The sequence below is a fragment of the Biomphalaria glabrata genome, chromosome 9, assembly GCF_947242115.1.
Source record: "Biomphalaria glabrata chromosome 9, xgBioGlab47.1, whole genome shotgun sequence".
NCBI lineage: Eukaryota > Metazoa > Mollusca > Gastropoda > Planorbidae > Biomphalaria > Biomphalaria glabrata.
The window spans coordinates 26,377,618-26,397,716 of NC_074719.1; the positions used below are offsets into that span (position 1 = coordinate 26,377,618).

The following is a 20,099-nucleotide window of genomic DNA, read 5'->3' on the forward strand; positions in this document are numbered from 1 at the left end:
GGTTGCGCACGCCTAGCAACAGCATACCAAGCGGCGCACCATCCTGAGCGAAGCTGGAATAGTCACAGTGTGCATCGACAGAGAAATTAAACGACTATTTCGCTCAGAGAATCTGGAGACCTCTGAAGTTTTCATTTTATCTGCACTACAGGGTAGACTAGATCTAGATATATCAAATTAGAAATTTAAGAAAGTCTTGGCTTATCTAATATTATTATTATTCATATTCATTAACAAATTAGATTTAATTAGTTGTAACGACGCTACTAGAGATGGGAATCGAACCCAACTTTTAAAGTTCAGGTTCGGTTCGGTCAGATTTAAGTTCGAGTTTGGTTCTGTGACGAGTATAGTTCGGGTTTGGTTTGATGTTATGAAATTATGTAATAGCAAAATTAAGTTATAAGGTTTAATGCAATTTATCAGCTAAAACACTTTCATTTGAATTTTTTACATAAAACAAATACTTTGCAACATAATAGCTATTGCAAATTCAAACTACAAATTGCTGCAGTTATATACACAAAATATAATAACAGTAAATGTAATGAATAATGATAGGACATTATACACATATAATGGTATCTAAAATAGCCTATGGTCAGTTAAACAATCAGAGTTGCATGTTGTACTTGAGAAATGTCAGCATTGGTAATGTTTCTGGGTTAAGCCTAGCCCTGCGATCACTCATTGTCACTCCTAACACTGAAAATACTCTTTAAACTGGCAGTACTTGTAGCAGGAATAGCCAACAACTTTTTAGCGATCGATGCTTATGTTCATAATCTTTCCAAAATTTCAATGTGTTGCAGTCAGTCACGGGCGGTGCCAAGTATTTTTCAAGTTCATGTCTCGTGTCATTACTATCAACATTAGCTAATGGAGTCATTGCTGTCATAAAGTCTGATAGTAAATCAAACGATTCATGGTCAACTTTTTTTGGTAAGAGGCCGTTGATCCGAACGGCTGCATTCGCCCAAACTGTCTATATATGCACCGTCTGAGTGCTTTGATTCCACCTGGTGTGTTGAAGACTTAAACTTGTCGACCATTTTACGCATTGCCGAATAAACAATTTCACGATCTTCTGCATTCACAAAATTCAAGTATTTATAATATGGCACAATAATAGTTTAAAGTTGGTGCAGTGGGTGAATAATATACTTTTCATCCAAGCTGGACAGAAAAGCTGCCTTCAAATCATGCATACTGTCACTGTCTGAACCATTGCTCTTACAGACTGACCGAAGATGAAATAGCATTGACCATACATCAGGGTATGTCGGCCCATTGTCATGAGACAGTTGCACAGTAGCCTTGTGAAATGGATGCAAAAATTCAACGACGTCACTTAACAATTTTTCATTTACATTGTTTAGTTGCTCAAGTTTGTCAAACTTGGACTTAACATGATTTAACTGACATGACAACGATTGCAGAAGAAAAAAAAAACTGACCATTCCAACGAGTAGAAAGTTAGGAACATATGTTTAAGAGTGTGTTCTAGTTCCTGATTTTTTCCACTGTGCTTAAAGTAGCCCACCAATTGTTTTGATGTTTTAATCATATCGTGAACATCAGCACCAGGTGATTTCAGAGCCTTTTCAACACCTAAGTTCAGATTATGACCTGTACAACTAATTTTAACATCGTTACGATAAGCGGACTTCATAATGCTGCCATTATCAGTAACAAATACAAAGTTATCTTCCTTTTTAAAGACTCAGGAAAACGGTTTTTAAGAATTTCAGTTGTCTTTGCTTTTACTGCTACACCAGTCTTGAACTCAGTAAACTCAAATAGTCCAATACATTTGTTTGTAAGGCAACAATTATTGTCAATGTAATGGACTGTAAAAGAATGTATTTGAATAGCATCGGTCCAGTGATCAGTTGTAAATTGCGACATGTGCAACCAAAGCTCGTTTTTTAGCTTTTGGACATCATCATCATTCCTTTGGGTTCCTCGTGGAACATAGAGCCTCAGCAAAAACACGCCAGTCTCCACGGTCTCTTGCTAGTTTTTTGATGGCTTCCTAGCTCTTTCTAGTCCTCTCGGGTTCCTTTAGTATACTGCGTCGCCATTTTCTTTTTGGTCTTCCTCTACGTCAGGGGTTCTCAACCTGTGGATCTCGACCCCTTCGGGCCCATCGAAAATATGGATTTTATTTTGGATCCATTCTAACATGTAAAACTTATCACATAAGTTTTTTTTTCATTGGAATTTACTAGATGTTTACATAGATGTTGAAGACAACTGAATCATAATTGATTTCGAACATTTTAATTGTCCAGGAGATATATTTTGTATAAGTTTAAAATATGTAGATTAATGTATTACGTCCACAACTTTATGAGACAAGAGCTATCAATAACACTTTAAATCAGCGGTTCTCAACCTTTTTAGCTCCGCTACCCCCTAATACAACTTTTCACTAGGAGGCGACCCCCAACCATAAAAAAAGTTTTTGTCTAGGTAATTGTGATTTAGCTAATGTTATAAAATGGCTATCAAAATGTCTGAACTTATATCCATGATATTATATTAATTAAATTGCTAGAAACGTTTCATATTTATTTAGTATAAAATAAATTTGCGCTAAACTAAAAAAAACAACAACATATTTTATGACTTTCATTTATTTATTTTTCTAAAGCCTGCTTAAAATATTCATGTTAAATACATAATTTACAATTTAAAAATTATTACTTATATTGAACAATGTGGCGCCTAAATTAGTGCGAAGGTTGAGCTTGTTTTTATTTCACTAAATTAGGAATTCAAATCAAGTTTATTTCTGTATTTAGACTTGATAACTGACTGGCAGAAAAAAAACATGTTTCACACAGATACAGTGTTGGAAATGGAAGAGGAAGTCTCGAAAAAAATCTCAACTAGAATAGAATGACAGCAAACAATTGATCCTGAATTGTGTAACTGACATTGAAGAGAAATATTAAGATGCATTGCTATTGACGTTGCTAACATATGTCGATGAATCATACAATGAGTTACAATAAATTCTTATTCATTCTGACATCCAGACCGACATCCAAGCCTACTTATAGCACCATCTGTGCAGACAACACAAATCATTTTCCAAGAAGTCTTTTACTTTTACAAATTTAATCAACTTTGTCAATTACATCACACGTAGAGGACGTTCATGTCTATATCTTAAGTAGACCGGAACTAGTAATTGTGAACAATTGACAAAGCCTGTGGATTCATCAAGCTGGATGCTAAATATTGTAAAAGAAGAAGACATCATTTTCTCAATAGAAGACTTGTCAACTAATCTCCTGTCAATAGTGTCATCAGGTATGGAAATTGCACTAAATTTATTAATCAATTTGGCTCCAATCATAACGAGCAATGTTTTTGGCCGCTGACAATAACTCCTTGGTAATGGTGTGAGGTTTTAGAATTCTGATAGCCGCCAAACAAGAAGATTCGTAGGCTGATATGTACTTGACATCTGAGTCTAAACTAAACTACTGGATGTCGTAATTGGCAAAGTTCGGACGTTTATTCGGCCTCAATACATACGGCAGAGAGAACTTCATTACAAATGTCGCATCGGGGTTTCTGAATTGCTGCTCAAACTATTGAAGCAAAACTATACCTCAAAAAAATCGTCATTCTCTTTTCTTTTATTAACTTTCTTTTATTAACTTATCAAAGTCCGTGTTTATATTTGTCACCCCCACTTTTTTTTTCATTGAAGCTTGACGATCGTTTCATAATTTGTTTGGTAATAATGCAACTTGAGTAATGTCCTATTCCACTACAGACTCTTATGTAAATATCTATCCACTATGGTACAAATATGCTTGTAACAACACATTTGAAACAAACAAAAAAAAAACAACTTCCGATTAAATATTATAAAAAAAAAACAACAACATAATTTTCCCTTGGTCTTAGGCGACCTCTGGCAAATGGTCATTCGACCCCAAAGGGGTCGCGACCCACGGGTTGAGAATCCCTGCTTTAAATGTTAGTGAAACAATTATGGTTACAAATATTGAGAACAGCATTTAATAGTCATAACAAACGAATATGTGATAATTTCGTAATATTTGAACTAAACGACATACGTTTAGAAAAAGGTTAAATTAGGCATCCATAAATTTGAATACGTAAACTTTTAGAAATCTTTAACGCATTGGACATAAACCTTGGATGAACTCCTAATGGTAGCAAGGGAGGAAAGCATTGATCGACCGTAAAGCTCTGGTAAGAAACTCCGTTGTTGAACGTAGTTCCTCATAGCACACAAGTGACCCTTCAGTTGTCTCCCCGCAGCTCTTGGACACACGTAAGACATGCGCCACCGTTTCCTCTTCCTGCCTCATTAGTTTAAGCAGGATTTGAAAAAAACTTCAGTACGTCATTTGTACAGAAACTAATATTGACATGCTTCCAACCTGATATGCTCTCTATGAGGGAAATGACTCTGAACCTGGCAAACAATACTTTCTTTGAAAGAACATTTGCGCATGTACTTGGACAAAATTTCATCCTAATTTCCACATCTATTATCTACTTAATATCCCAAAAGGGATGGTTCCGTTTACACTTGCCAGAACTCCAATAAAAGTCAAAGTTCAAGATGTTTAGGAGACAGAAGTAGTATAACAGTGAAACATTTCTCTTTCATTAGGCCTCGACACAAATCTGGATCAAGCGTTTGCAGTCATATTCCGATTCGTCTTTGTTGTACCTTCTTCCATTTGCAATAATAGATATTGTTCGAAACAGCCTATTAGTTATCAAATTTAAATACGGAAACTCTGTATGTATGTAGTGTGGGTAATGGGAATAAGAAATAGAAATGTTAATAAATGCTCGTTGTAAAGAAATTATTTCATTTATTTGTAACTGGATAATAATAAGAAACATATATTTCAAGAATATAATTACATACTGTACCGTGATTTAACAATAAGCTTTGACAATGCAAATCAGATATTTACATTAGGCCTAGTGTTTTGATTTTGTAACATTAGAGAAAGCACAATTACATATATTAATGAATGAAAATAATTTACTGTTGGGGGTCGCGAATACGTGAGGAATCGTAAGATGGGGTCGCCGAGCTAAAAAGGTTGAGAACCGCTGCTCTACATCTTGTTCCCTGGGGGCTCCACTCTAAGGTCTGCCTAGCTCTGTTTTTTGGTATCTATTCCAAGGGGGTGACATATCCATCTCCATTTCCTCTCTAAGATCTGCATCTCTATATTTTTCTGCCCACAGTTTGGTGTTTTCTACTTTGTCGTACCAGTGTATTTTTAGGATGATTCTCAAGCATGTGTTGATGAAGGTCTGTACTTTTTTTTATTGTTGCTTCAGTTGTTCTCCATGTTTCAGAACCATACAGTAGGACCGCCTTGACATTAGAGTTAGATTCTTATTTTAGTCTTGTTTGAGATGTGCGGAGATTTCTAGGTTGGTTTTAGCTGTGTAAATGTCTGACGCGGTAGATTTATACGACGTTTAATGTCTTCATCTGTTCCACCGGATACACTGACTACACTCCCAAGGTATGTAAATTTATCTACTTGGTATATGGTCTGAGAATCCAGTACTATGTCTCCAATTTGTTTATTGTTTACTTTAAGTACTTTTGTTTTTTTGGTGGTTTATTATGAGGCCTACTCTTTTTCCTACTTCACTTAAAGCTGTGACCTTTTCTTGCATATCCTGTAGTCTGTGTGATAATAGGGCTATGTCATCAGCGAATTCCAGATCTTCCATCTTTTGTGTGAGAGTCCATTGGATTCCTTTCCCTGAATTGGAGTAGGCTTCTTTAGTGACCCTAAGCAATACTAGAAGGAACAGGTGTGGTGAGAGAAGACATCCCTGTTTGACTCCTGTTGTGACTGGAAATTCCTCTGACAGCTTGCCACGGTGGACTACTTGGTAGGTGAAACCATCATAAAGGTTTATAATTATTGTTATTATTTTATTTGGGATCCCGTAATCTCGCATTGCTGCCCAGATAGATTCTCTGTCGATACTATCGAAGGCCTTTTCAAAGTCGACAAGTTGCATACAGAGGAGATTGCCATTCGACACATTGTTCTACAATTATTCTGAGTGTTGCTACTAGGTCAGCACAAGATCTCCCTTTTCTGAATCCGGCCTGTTCTTCCCTTAGATGTTCATCACATGCTCCCTTTATTCTGTTAAGCAGGATTCTGCTGAAAATCTTGCTTGGTAGTGACAACAAAGTGTTTGAGTGCATTCCTTATTTCTACTTTTGTTATTTCTTCCATGTTTATGTCTAGTGTTGGTCCTACATTTAGATCTGGTGGATTTAGTGGTTTGGGTCTAGTGAGCACTTCTTGAAAATATTCTTTCCATCTTTCAAACTGTTCATTTATTGAACAAAGTAGTTTTCCATATTTGTCTCGGACTGGAACATTGCAATTAGCCTTTTTGGTACTAAGAAGTTTGGTGATTTTGTACAGTAGTTTTATATCTCCTCTACCTTCTGCTTCTTCTGCCCTTGCAGCGAGATTGTTGTAAAATGATCGTTTGTCCTGTCTGAGCATTTTGGTGACTTTTTGTGAAACTGCTTGGTAGTCTTGTTTGGATTGTTGTTTGTGGTTTCTTGTTTTTACTAGGTTAACTGCCTGTTTAGCGCATTTCCTCTCTTCAATTAATTTCCATGTCTCGTCACTAATCCACTGTTTTTTCATCTTAGGGTTAAGGCTTAGTACTTCATTGCTTGTTTAGTAAGTAATAATTTTTTTGAAATTTTGCCAAGATTTATCAACGCTTAGTTCGGCCTCATCTAGTTGTAGCACTGCAAATCTATTTTGAAGGGATAGTTGTAATTCCTTTTTAATCTGGATGTTGTGGAGCCTGTCTATGTCAAATCTTTTCCTTTTATTTATTTCTGTTTTATTGCTGGCCAGCTTCATTTTTAGTTTGGCAACAACTAGGTGGTGGTCTGAGCCAATATCTACTCCTCTTCTGTTTCGTATATCTAGTAATGTGCTTCTTCAATTCCGCCTTATGGTAATGTGGTCGATTTGATTCTCTGTCTTTTTGTGTCTGGTGAAACCCATGTCACTTTGTGGCATTTTTTGTGGGGGAAAATGCTGCCTCCTAGCACTAATTCATTAAATTGCAGAAGTCTGTAAACATTTCTCCATTTTTATTTATGGTGCCAAGTCCATGGGTGCCCATACTTTTCTCTCTCTCTCTCTGTTGTCACTTCCCACTTTGGCATTCAAGTCAACATGACGATCAAAACATCTCTTGTAGGTATTTTGTCAACTATACTTTGCAGTTGGTCATAAAATGTATTTTTTGTCATTATCACTTGCAAGGTTGGTGGGAGCATAGCACATAATGATGTGAACACTTTTGAACTTAGACAAAAATTTGGCTCTAATTATTCGTTCTGAAACTGGTTCCCATTCTAAAAGACTTTTGAAAGCTTCCTTGTTTAGTAGTAGTGCTACACCATTTTCATGTAAGTCATCTTCTTTTTCCTTTCCAGAGAAGAGAAGGGTTTCTCCTGATTGCAGTCTTGTTTCACCGAATGTGTTCCATCGAACTTCACTCATTCCCAGGATCTGTAGTTTGTAGTTGTCATTTCCTTGGCAATTTGTGCACATCTACCTGGTTCTAGTAATGTACAGGCATTTCAAGTTAAATATTGCCTTCTGAATAAAGAAGTGTTTCTTTTTCATTGGTTTAAGTAGAGTGGTCGGCCTCACAGGATTCGTTCAACTTTCCCTGCATAGCTTCATAAGTCTCATTTGTGGAGCTTTACTCTCGCCTCTGACTATGTTTCGTGTTTTTGTTTTCGCTCTGGTTTCTATAGCACTATTTTTTCCGTGGACAGGTTGTTAGCCTATCGCACAACCCCTATGTCCCGGGGAGGGGGATGCACCTTTTGTCTGGCCTCTTTGTCCGACTTGGTAGTACCTGCCAGGAGCGATGAGCTCCCGACTGTATAGCCCTGAGGGTCATTGAGGCACTCAAGCTGTCACACCACGGCAAGGTGTGTGCATCAAGTGGCAGGCTTTTGGACATATTCATTATAAAATCTTGGCAAGAGTGACTTGGACAGCGTTGTTCAATCACATATGATTTCGTCAAATGACACCGATCCATACTTTGACCCAATGTCAATCATTGCTTGAGCAAAGTGACGAAAGCAATCATCATGCAGACATGAGAAGGGTTGGATGTCCTTAGCAATCATGTACATAGCTGCACGATGTGCTTTTTCACGAACATGTTTTGGAACCTGTAAATTATAAATAGAAAAGGGTATGTAGGCTACATAATACATCATGTTTTAATTTTCGGCTTCTACTACCAACAAATGTGTATCGTTATTAAAAACAAGTCGTCTATCAAAGATAGCAATTAGTAAGTTAAAAAGTAAATAGAATGAAACATGTGCTAACTAGTTATATTTACTAACCTCTGACGTTTTAGGTAAAAAGCTTGTCATTTTAAATTGTCCAGGGTTTACATTGATCGCTTTGGTGTATGATGCATTATGTCTTTGCAGAGATGTAGTATGGCCAATAGGTACTGACAACCATAGTCCACATTGCTTACACACAGCAAACTCTTTGATAATCTTTTGAAAGACATTACACAACATGATCATGTACAGTTATATAAGATAAATAGAATACATTTATTTGTCGATTAAATTGTCATTACTGTCTATTGACTCTATTTAGTATATATATGGCATTGTTTGCAATTTACATTGCTAGTGAGATGTCTTTGATGATTAATTAATTATTTATAAAAACTAAATTTTGTGCGCAATCAACATACCCCATTCCCAACTTCAACACAACGGAAGCGTGTCCAGCATTCACTCTTTGTCCATGAGGCAGGAACTAACCGAGCTGCTCCGTCCATGAGGCAGGAACTAACCGAGCTGCTCCGTCCATGAGGCAGGAACTAACCGAGCTGCTCCGTCTTTTATCAATTCCTCCAAATCCTTTTTGGTCCATTTCTTATCCAATTTACATTTACTCATTTCTTAATGGAGATAGAATTGAAGATGCGGCTGGTTTTCGATCAAGTCGCCAAGGGGTTTAATTACGGGAGGGACTCGGCGCAAAGCTTTTTCTCTTAGTAAGAAGAGAGAATTTTAAAAAAGGCTAATATTGATGGGTTTTATTTCAGAACGCACTGTTCATCCTAATAAAAAAAAAAGTCGAGGGCCATATTAAATCTAATAATAAAGAGGCAGCTCTGGCCAATAGTATTATGCGAGGGACTTCTGTAATGGGCGTGATCTTTTTAAAAAATATTCTTCGTGTTTAGACGTCTCCGTAGAGGACTTTTTTTTTTTCACACAAAAGTCGTCACTATAATAAATTGCAATAGACGGAAGAAATTTGACCATTCTGAGACAAAAAATCCAGAAGAATCACACTAGCTGAGATGTCTTAAAATTTTTCTTCAAAACGTTGACCCATATTGTGGCATACGCGCCTCGTAAAAAGCGGTCTTTATTTAACAAGGTCTTATTAGAAGATAAAACGACATCTCTACTTAATAGATTTTAATTTTTACACATGTAATTTTACTAATATTCAGATATAAGTTACATTGAAAATAAAACATGTTTTTTCGACGCCCCCCTCTCCATGTTAGTTGATCGCTGATTTGTCGCTTACAAACAGCTAGAACAATTGAACCAATAAAGACGTTTTATATTTTTACTTCATGAACTTTAAAAGACATTTCTTACGTGAACATAAACTCAATCTAGCCTAACTGTTAGTACAATATTCACATACTTAACTTGAGATAGAGATGAAATATTAAAGAAATATACTGATATATACGGTTAAGATAAGGAGGGTTCGTTCGGTTCGGTTCGTACCGAGCAGTTTCAAAGTTCGGGTTCGGTTCGGTCATAAGTGAGGTTCGAGTTCGGTTCGTTTCCCATCTCTAATCTAATCGCTACCAACAGCGCTCTACTCTAGGACTAGAATAGATCTAGATTCTAGAGGCACACAGGTCTGGAGAAGCTGGAGTGGAACAGTGTTTCTGGAATCTAGATCTACAGAGATATCTTATCTTATATATCTTATATAATACAGACGTTACTTCAAAAAAGAAGATGATTACGTCCTACGCGTCATGCATTTAGTCATGGATATTAACCAATGACTTAAATTCAGCCAAGTCACTGGTTTTCCTCTTCTCATAGAAGCTAAGACTTCTTAACGAAATGTCAACAATTTACCTTACTGATCTAGGGCTATATAAAATAATCAATATAGCCATATAGTAGGCCTAGCCATATAGGCCTAAAATATAGTAGGCCTAGCCATATAGCAGCATATTTTTTTGTAATGAAATACCCTTCATCAACGTCTAACTCTAATCAATGCTTTTTATTATTTTGAGATTTATTATTATTACTGTTAGTCTATATATAAATATTAACTCATATTATCTTTAGAAGATTAAGCAGATTATGTGGAGGGTGGGTGAAGAAGATAGCGTATATATGAAAAGAGGTGAATAGTGAAAATGTCTGCCCCCTACCTCAATCATCTCAGGTCAGCACATAGAGGAAAGTTGGCTAGAACTATGCAATTCTTCTCTACTGCACTGAATTTTTGTATTGTCCTATTGTTCAACAATGTATTCTTCTCTACTACACTGAATGTTTGTATTGTCCTATTGTTCAACTATGTAGTCTTCTCTACTGCACTGAATGTTTGTATTGTCCTGTTGTTCAACAACGTATTCTTCTCTACTGCACTGAATGTTTGTATTGTCCTATTGTTCAACTATGTAGTCTTCTCTACTGCACTGAATGTTTGTATCGTCCTATTGTTGAACTATGTAGTCTTCTCTACTGCACTGAATGTTTGTATCGTCCTATTGTTCAACTATGTAGTCTTCTCTACTGCACTGAATGTTTGTATCGTCCAATTGTTCAACTATGTAGTCTTCTCTACTGCACTGAATGTTTGTATCGTCCTATTGTTCAACTATGTAGTCTTCTCTACTGCACTGAATGTTTGTATCGTCCTATTGTTCAACTATGTAGTCTTCTCCACTGCACTGAATGTTTGTATCGTCCTATTGTTCAACTATGTAGTCTTCTCTACTGCACTGAATGTTTGTATCGTCCTATTGTTAGACAATGTATTCTTCTCTACTGCACTGAATGTTTGTATTGTCCTATTGTTCAACTATGTAGTCTTCTCTACTGCACTGAATGTTTGTATTGTCCTATTGTTCAACTACGTAGTCTTCTCTACAGCACTGAATATTTGTATTGTCCTATTGTTCAACTACGCAGTCTTCTCTACTGCACTGAATGTTTGTATTGTCCTATTGTTCAACTACGTAGTCTTCTCTACTGCACTGAATGTTTGTATTGTCCTATTGTTCAACTACGTAGTCTTCTCTACTGCACTGAATGTTTGTATTGTCCTATTGTTCAACTATGTAGTCTTCTCTACTGCACTGAATGTTTGTATTGTCCTATTGTTCAACTATGTAGTCTTCTCTACTGCACTGAATGTTTGTATTGTCCTATTGTTTAACTATGTAGGTTAGAGTGCAATTTAGTTTAGCTCTTCTGTTCACCTTTGATGGTCAAGCAGGTGATCTTCCACCTCCACCATTGGTCATTCAGCCTTCAAAAGACAAACATGAGAGAACTGGCATTTTGTTGAGGGAACTGAGAGGCTCTTGCAAGTACTCTCAAATCTTATTGTCTCCATCCTAGCAATATTGAGATACCCTAACCCTATCAAATATTATAGTCTCAATCCTAGCAATATTGAGATACCCTGACCCTATCAAATCTTATAGTCTCCATCCTAGCAATATTGAGATACCCTGACCCTATCAAATCTTATTGTCTCCATCCTAGCAATATTGAGGTACCCTAACCTTATCAAATCTTATTGTCTCCATCCTAGCAATATTGAGATACACTTAACCCTATCAAATATTATTGTCACCATCCTAGCAATATTGAGATACCCTAACCCTACAGATAAATGCACTTTCTGTACCTGTCTTGTTGCTTATCTGTCTAGCATTGTCTTAAATAATAGTGATTCATTAACAAGTTTTTCTTTAAGTATACATAGTCCATCCCTTTAAAAAAGTTTATGATAAGAATTATAAAATAAGGATTTCTTTTCCAAAAGCCTTGAAAAATTGCTAAGAACAAGTTTTTTTTTCTGAATTTTTTTGTACCAATAAGATATAGCTCAAAATTTGACTTCCATGATGCTTACAAAAAATAAAAACTAATATTTTATGTCTTACAGTTCCAAACTTTGCAAACTAAACCTTACTAAAATGTTTCGTTTTCAGTTTCAGAAATTGATCCAGCCATGTCAAAGCGAGAACGTCACACTGTAGAGCAAGAACTTTTGAGGGCAAGACAAGAACTTTTAAGGACAGAGCAAGAACTAAGAAGACAAAGGCAAGACATACAGACTCAAAGGGAAAGACTAAGGACTATTTTGAGAAGAATAAGAAATGTCAGTGTTCACTTTTACTCACTTGTAAACTAAAAATAATCATTTAGTATTAAATATCTAGAAATATATTTAAAAGATAATATATAAATACATTTTAAAAGACTAATTAAAATTTTTCTAGGCATACCTATCACTTAAGTGCCCAGGATGTAAAAACACTTTCACCTCAAAGGGGAATCATTGTCCTAAAGTATTAAGATGTGGACACAGCCTTTGTAAGGTATGTGTCCCAGTGTATACAGTGAAATGTACCTGCTTCTGTCCTGTAGACAATGTGGAGACTATTGTAGAGAGAAAACTAGCCACTAACAAACAAGTGGCAGCTGTTTTGGAGAGACTGGAACTTCTGTTTTCAAATAGTAAGTACATTCTGTAGGACCCATATGTTTTCAGTGTTTTACCAAATTATTTTTACAATTTTAAATTGTTATTTTAATATATTTCATTGATTTTATGTTTGGTCTTCTTTCATTTGGTGATTTTGTTGTATTCAGCCCTTTGTACTTGTCAAATCATTGGCTTTAATTTCTTTCAAAAAATAGCCAATAGTCTGGAACTCTAAACCAGTACTGATATGTCAGCTCAGCTGATCACACAAGACATCTCGTACTGAATGTAAGCTTTGACTACTTGTTTTTCTTTTAGTTACTGTTCACAATTTTATTGAAAGTAATTTCCATTCTAAAGATGATTCTATACTGGTACTTTAGCTTCTCTGCTGAACTATTGAGTCAACATTTTTGTTCTCTAGACATTTTAATGAATCACTTTCTTCCTTTTTTTCAAGGATGAATAACTTAAAATAAAGAAACATTTATTAAACTCAAAGTGATTTTATGTTATTATATCTTTGTTTATTTCTGCACTGTTGAAGTAGGCTATTTATAAATATTCACATACTTCAGCTACTACAAATTTGCATTTTGATTCATTTGACATTTGAATTGTGTTTGTGATACCAAAAAGGATACATTTAAAGTTTTTAATTTTTTAAAAATAGTATTTAGAGATTTTTAAACAAAACTTGTCATTCTCTGATTATAGCAAACCTCAAATCTATTTCTATGACATTTTTCAACTCCATTGTTTGCCTGAACATGGTTGAAAGTTTGAATGCTACAATGGTCAGTGTAAGATTAATATTACATCTGAATAAGTAAGAAAGGTGGAGACAATTAAGCTTTCATTTTTAGACCTTTACATTTAGAGGACATGAAAACAAAATGAAATGTTCATTTGTCAACTTGTCCTCCAAGTAACATGTACAAACTACTTTTAACAATTTTGATAAAAGTAATTCAACTTATTTCATTAAATGTATGCCTTTTAATACTATATACTTTTATTTCTTTGCTTAACTAATTAGTCCACATTTTATTCCCTTGTTATCCTTTTTTTTCAATTCTAATGAAAAACTATCACTCAAGTGTTGAACTTAATAAAAACAAAAAAACAAAGTGTTTTGCTGTCATTTGATTTGGTGTGACTTCTGTGTTTGATTTTGTGTTACTAAATGTTTTGAATTTAATGTGACTTCGGTGTTTAATTTTGTGTTACTAAATGTTTTGAATTTGGTGTGACTTCGGTGTTTAATTTTGTGTTATTAAATGTTTTGAATTTGGTGTGACTTCTGTGTTTAATTTTGTGTTACTAAATGTTTTGAATTTGGTGTGACTTCAGTGTTTAATTTTGTGTTATTAAATGTTTTGAATTTGGTGTGACTTCAGTGTTTAATTTTGTGTTATTAAATGTTTTGAATTTGGTGTGACTTCGGTGTTTAATTTTGTGTTATTAAATGTTTTGAATTTGGTGTGACTTCAGTGTTTAATTTTGTGTTATTAAATGTTTGGTTATATGCTACCACACTTGCTTTCAAAATATAATCTATCTCTTCAAAAAAAAAAAAAAATAAAATAAAATCCAGTAGTTTTATAGAACACATTTCTAAAAGGAAGTTAAACATTTTCTGCAATAATGAGTGTTGCATTTAGTTAAAATAATAACATGACATAAACTTCAAACCTGAGGTCTCAGAAAAATTAATGACCTTATGCTAATATCAATATTTAATATCTAAGAGCTGAAAATATTACAATAATTTCTTATTAAAATGAATTTCACATTTTAAATTTTACATAAAGCATTCAGATTTCATTCAGTTATTTAAATGTCCATTTTTGGATTTATTGCTTGCATGATTTAGGACATCCAAGGCAGATGTTGTTGATAAATTGAAACTAATGTTACATACAGACTAACATTCCTAATGGTCATCTCTTGGCAAATGTTGATCATCATCAAAGAAGTGTTCAACTCTAGGAGTTTAAAGTTTACAAAGGATAAATATGGCATTATATAACATAAATTATTCAAATTATGTTACATTTAGATAGCTATAAGATTACAGTAAATAGTATATTTCCTTGAAGATTTAGATATAAATATAGAGACTCAAGAGGCAAAACCACATTAAACAAATGTCCTTCTGTACATTTGGTTAGGCTTATCCCCCCCCCCCTTTTTTTTTTGCTAACCAAAATGTTCAAACACAACTATTGTTCACAAAGAGTGTACATCAACTAATTCTTAGGTTTTATGAAAAAAAAAGGGGGGGATAAGCCTAACCAAAATGTTCAAACACAACTATTGTTCACAAAGAGTGTACATCAACTAATTCTTAGGTTTTATGACAGTCACTGGCATTCTCTAGTTACATTTTTGTTTGAGTTAGTTTATTAAATATTGTAATACTAATATTTTATATGAACTATTAATGTCCAAGAGATGAAGGGCACATTTCTTGTTCCATATACTAGGACAAATTAGTACAAATGCCCTTTCTTTCCTAGTGCTATTAGAGCATGGAATGGGTTGCCTAAATCAGCCAGGAAAACCAACAACTTGGCAGATTTTAAGTTACTAATTAACATGCAGGACTAGATGGACACATGGACATGCATAGGGCATAATCATCTTCTCTATTGAAGTAACATCTGTAACTTATAAAATAAGAGCTAAACATAAATAGTCCTAAAAATAAAGCAGAACATGAAGAGGTCTCAAAAAAAAACTTTAAATAGCATTGCATACCAATGTATATGAACAATGATTACAAGTTTTAGAGCTTCTATTGCACTATAGATCCATTCCTCCATAATTCCTGCCTAAGAAATATAACTCTTGCACTATGGATCCATTCATTGATTATTCCTGGATCCATTCATTGATTATTCCTAAGTACTAACTTGTCCGTATTCCTCTATCCCAGTGATGCCCAAACTATGGCCTGTGGGCCATTACCGGCCCATGGCGTGGTTTCATCCGGCCCGCCGAACATCCAAACAAAGTGTAGAAAATAAAAATAAAAAGGGTGAAAAATGTATTTTCCCTACATTAGAGATGAATGGATTTAACTCGAATCTAATAGTTGAATATTCATGGTAGTTTTCTTTAGAGCACAACGTTTATTTTTCGGCAACAAAAGTTAACAGTTATTTTTATTCTTGGCCAATACCGCTGCTGTCAAGCTGGCCGTGTGCTTGACATCTTGGGTGTGTAACACAGGCCATCAATAAATCATTGTTTTGGTTCATGTTCTTTTGGTGTCAATACGAGTAGATTCTAAATGTAGAAGCTTCATGAAAAAAGTGGACAGATCTTTGCTTTTTTGATAATAATCCAACATGTTTGATTTGTACAGAAAATGTGGCTGCTTTTAATTTTCTGGCTGCTTTTTAAGAGCACAACATAAAAATACAATGTCAACAAAAACATAAAAAAATAAGCAGACATTGTTGGCTTGAGCCACAGAGAAAAATATTGTTAATTTACGCCTAGTTGATTGGTTTGAGCCACTGACGAAAATATTTAGCAAAAGGAGACCAAAACAAAAAAATGAGTTGATGGCAAACTACAGAGCTGCTCGCATCAGAGTTCAGAAATGAAGTGTCAAAGAAGTACTTGCTAGCAGTGATGAAAGAAATTAATGCTAAAAACAATTGCAGTTAAAGCCGTCAGTCTTTCTCGCATGACAATTGCAAAAGATATGGTAGCCTACAAATCGCTATTCAAAACTAAATGAGACAACGCATGTTCCGACAGAGAAGTAGATTTTGAAATGTTTTTCACTGACTCTAAGGAGTGCCCCGACAGATCTGCAACTGAAACTGATTGACTTACAAAGCCATAGACAACTGCTTGAGAAATTTTGAGCGATGCAGAGAGTTGTTTTCTACGTTGCGTTGCCTACTAGAGCCACGGGTTTGTAATAAGCTATTTAAAATATTTTTATTTCATTTTTTTCATCTTTTCATTGATTTAGCCCGCAACACGAGTGTCGGAAATTAAAATGGCTCGCAGACAGTACAAGGTTGGGCATCACTGCTCTATCCTGTATTCCTGCCTCACATCTGTAGTAATCCACCAATGTTCATCCATTCATGTATCCTTTCTCCTTTCAGGATATAACCTATTTACAGTATCTTTGTAATATTTTCCTTAAATCGATTCTGCAACTTTTTTTAAACATCCATCCATTGTAGTTAAAGTTTGTTTTGTTTCTTTAAATCTTTTTTAATTCATCAATTTTGTTTTCTAAATTTTCAAAACATAAAATAGAAATGATCAATATATAAACTGTTTGAAACATTCACCTTGAACCTTGTTTATATTTGTTTGGCTTTTTTTTTCACAAGTAAGTCAAAGGGTAAATATAAATGATTTTGAAAGAATGATACCAGCTTTCATTATTTTTACTTTCCAAAAAAACTATAATTTATGAGAGAGGAATGTTTTAAAGAAAATCAAAGAACAAATACTGTTTATTTTGTCCTGAAGAAAATTTCTATTTGTTTCACATAACAAGCAAAATACAAAAAAAAATACTTTTTAAAAAATTAATAAAATTTGTAATAGATCTAGATTGTAGACTAACTATAATAAATATGTGTGATTAGAAATATTTTTTTACCAATTGTTTTTGTTTAGCCAAATTTCATGCTTTTAACTTTTTCAATATGCTATGATCCTATCACTTGTATCAACCAGTTGGAAAGGGAATGACCTGAATTTGAACTTGTGGACTAAAGCCTTCTTGGGCTTCTCAAGCCAAAGGTGTAACCACTCTACTAGCAAAGAGTCTATTAACATGGAAGTTTGTACAGTTATTATTCACTAAGCCTTGACAACAATCTATAAAGGGGACTAATTCAGCTTATACCACCACTTAAATCAAGTACAATTTCTTTCCCTTGTTTGAAATACCAAACATAATAATTTATTACCAATACTTAATTGACTAATTGTTTAATTTTTTGAATTGATTCTTGTGTTGTCAGGTAAAAGAAATAATTGTCCAAAATTTACCTTGAGCCAAGATTGGTTGTGGGCAAAATAACAAGTACAACTTTTGGCCAGACAAGACAGTCAGAGTGAGTTGATATAAGCTTTGTAAAAAGCAACTCTTAATATGTATTTATTTTTTCTTCTTTTTAATTTGATTACAAATTGTGTCAGTTACATTTTTTTCTGTGGTTTCATTCTCACCTTTTCTTTTGTTGTGTCTTAGGTCAGCAGTAAAGAGAACCTGTGTAAAAAATAGAGTCTAAGCTCATGTTCTCACATATCTAAATAAAGTAAAGACAAACCATCTGGCTAAAGGAGATTTGGTAAGCTGCCAATGACCTTGCTCAGGTCCAGGAATGTTGAGTTACAAATTGTTAGTTTAAATTGATGTTTAAACACAGTTTGTGTGAGATTTTTCTTCAATGTAGCCTAATGTAGGTGACAAAAATATTTAAACCAGTTTAGTATCAATTACTTTAGACCATTAATGAGATTTAATAATATAGGTGAATTGTACTAAAAGAATGGTACTTAGTCTCTTTATTGGCTGTTGAACTACAAGGGATCTGTAATTGTGAACAACTGTAATCCCTCTAAGGGATAAGAGATTATATTATTTTATTACATAATAGTTGTAAGATAGGAGGTTTGATTCTTTTGTAGTTCCTTTTTTTGGTTTAGCATTGGTTTTTATGTATCATCAAAAAAAAAGTAGATAATTATGTCCAAAGCATAACCCTATTAGTTTAATTAGTAAATTTATGTCACAACATTTGATGGGAAGGAAGGAAGTCAAAAGAGGAAATAAAAAAAAGAATACACTTTTCCTGTTTCCTTATAACTTACAGAATGAGCCCAGCCAGCATAAGGTCCCCATAAACTTCTGTAGAAATCACCTAGTAAGGAAAGACGTTCAAATACAGTCAACAAAAACATCAAAATGAAATTGAATGAAATCATTAACATGGAACTTTACTAAATAGGAGAATTGAAAACATTTCAGAATAGAAATAATTCCTAGACATTTTGTCAAACAATGGGGTGGGTCAAGAAGCAAATCCATTTTCTACTGTTCCAATGTTTTGAGGCTTGAATGCTGGGGAAAATCATGTCAAAGTTTTTTTTGGTAGGTCTGAATTGAAGTTCTTTGAGTTTACCAGGTTCTAAAAAAAAAAAACATGACTCAACTAGGAGGAAATATGGCTGTGTAAGCAACACAACATCAACAAAAATAATTGGCATAAGAAACTAGGGTATTTATGTTCATTTGAAGAACACTTTTAAACAGCCTTTCCCAATGACAATAAAAGTAATTAGGATTTGAAAATCTCTATATATAATTCTCTTCATGGCTCAAGAGTTTGGACACCAAGTTATGGAAAGATCACTCTTTTATATCTGCAAGTCAGACGGACTAGAGTTCGCCCACATAATTTTAGAGGCGAAAAAAAAAAGGGGGGGGGGGAGAACAAGTAGTATTGACCCGTCACTAAATAGCAGGGCCGGATTTAACCATTGTGACCAAGAAGTCATGAAAAGAGAACAAGTAATCTACTCTGTTTTCACCAGTCACTAAATAGCAGGGCCAGAATTAACCATTGTGACCAAGAAGTCATGGAAAGAGAACAAGTAATCTACTCTGTATTCACCAGTCACTAAATAGCAGGGCCGACTTAACCATTCATGGGACCAAGTTTTGGTAAGGATAAATAAATTTGTCTTTGCATTTTATTCCTTCTTTACTATGTACAGAATTACTTTACAAGCCTTGCGTGTAGCAAAGCCATACAGTATATCATAAAAATTCTGTTTCCTATATAGATCACGCTCAATAGCAAGAATTACCAAATGTTTCAATCTATCTTCGAGAATTGTTGACCTCAAGTAATTCTTCATTAGTTTGAGGCACGAGAAGCTTCTTTCACCAGATTCCACAATTACGAGTATGGCTTAATGACATTTTTCTTCATCGCGTGTAGGATTGGCGGTTTCCATTTTGAATGACACCCCAAAATGACAATTTTTTGTCTATATATTCCAGGAAATTTTTTTTTTGAGATTTCAAAAGATTTTAATAATTTCCGATTTCCATGACTTTTTCGGATATTTTGCAATTTGAGGAGATTTCCAGGAGCTCCTGGTAAATCAGGAGGCTGCAGGAATTCTGTTATAAGTTATAAAATGGTTTAATTTAATAATTTATACACCTAGAATTAGCGCAGGTCCTATGAAAGT

General features: G+C 34.4%; 1 protein-coding gene and 1 long non-coding RNA gene across 4 annotated transcripts in view; one reads left to right on the forward strand and one right to left on the reverse strand.

The window, feature by feature from the left end:
- Positions 1 to 14,381, forward strand: LOC106051319 (uncharacterized). The gene is made up of 4 exons (XR_001214846.2): positions 1 to 152; positions 12,352 to 12,521; positions 12,643 to 12,880; positions 13,064 to 14,381. It is a non-coding gene; the product is annotated as an uncharacterized LOC106051319 (long non-coding RNA).
- The window catches only part of LOC106051318 (N-glycosylase/DNA lyase-like), a 15,197-nt gene continuing 9,200 nt past the window's right edge, over positions 14,103 to 20,099 (reverse strand). For all 3 annotated transcript variants that reach the window (XM_013206487.2, XM_056040440.1, XM_056040439.1), the window contains exons 5-7: positions 18,711 to 18,760; positions 18,066 to 18,105; positions 14,103 to 14,836 (exon numbers count right to left, since the gene is read on the reverse strand). In XM_013206487.2, the coding sequence (XP_013061941.2) occupies positions 14,721 to 14,836; positions 18,066 to 18,105; positions 18,711 to 18,760 (206 nt within the window). In that variant the 3' untranslated portion in view covers positions 14,103 to 14,720. The remainder of the gene's footprint in view (positions 14,837 to 18,065; positions 18,106 to 18,710; positions 18,761 to 20,099) is intronic.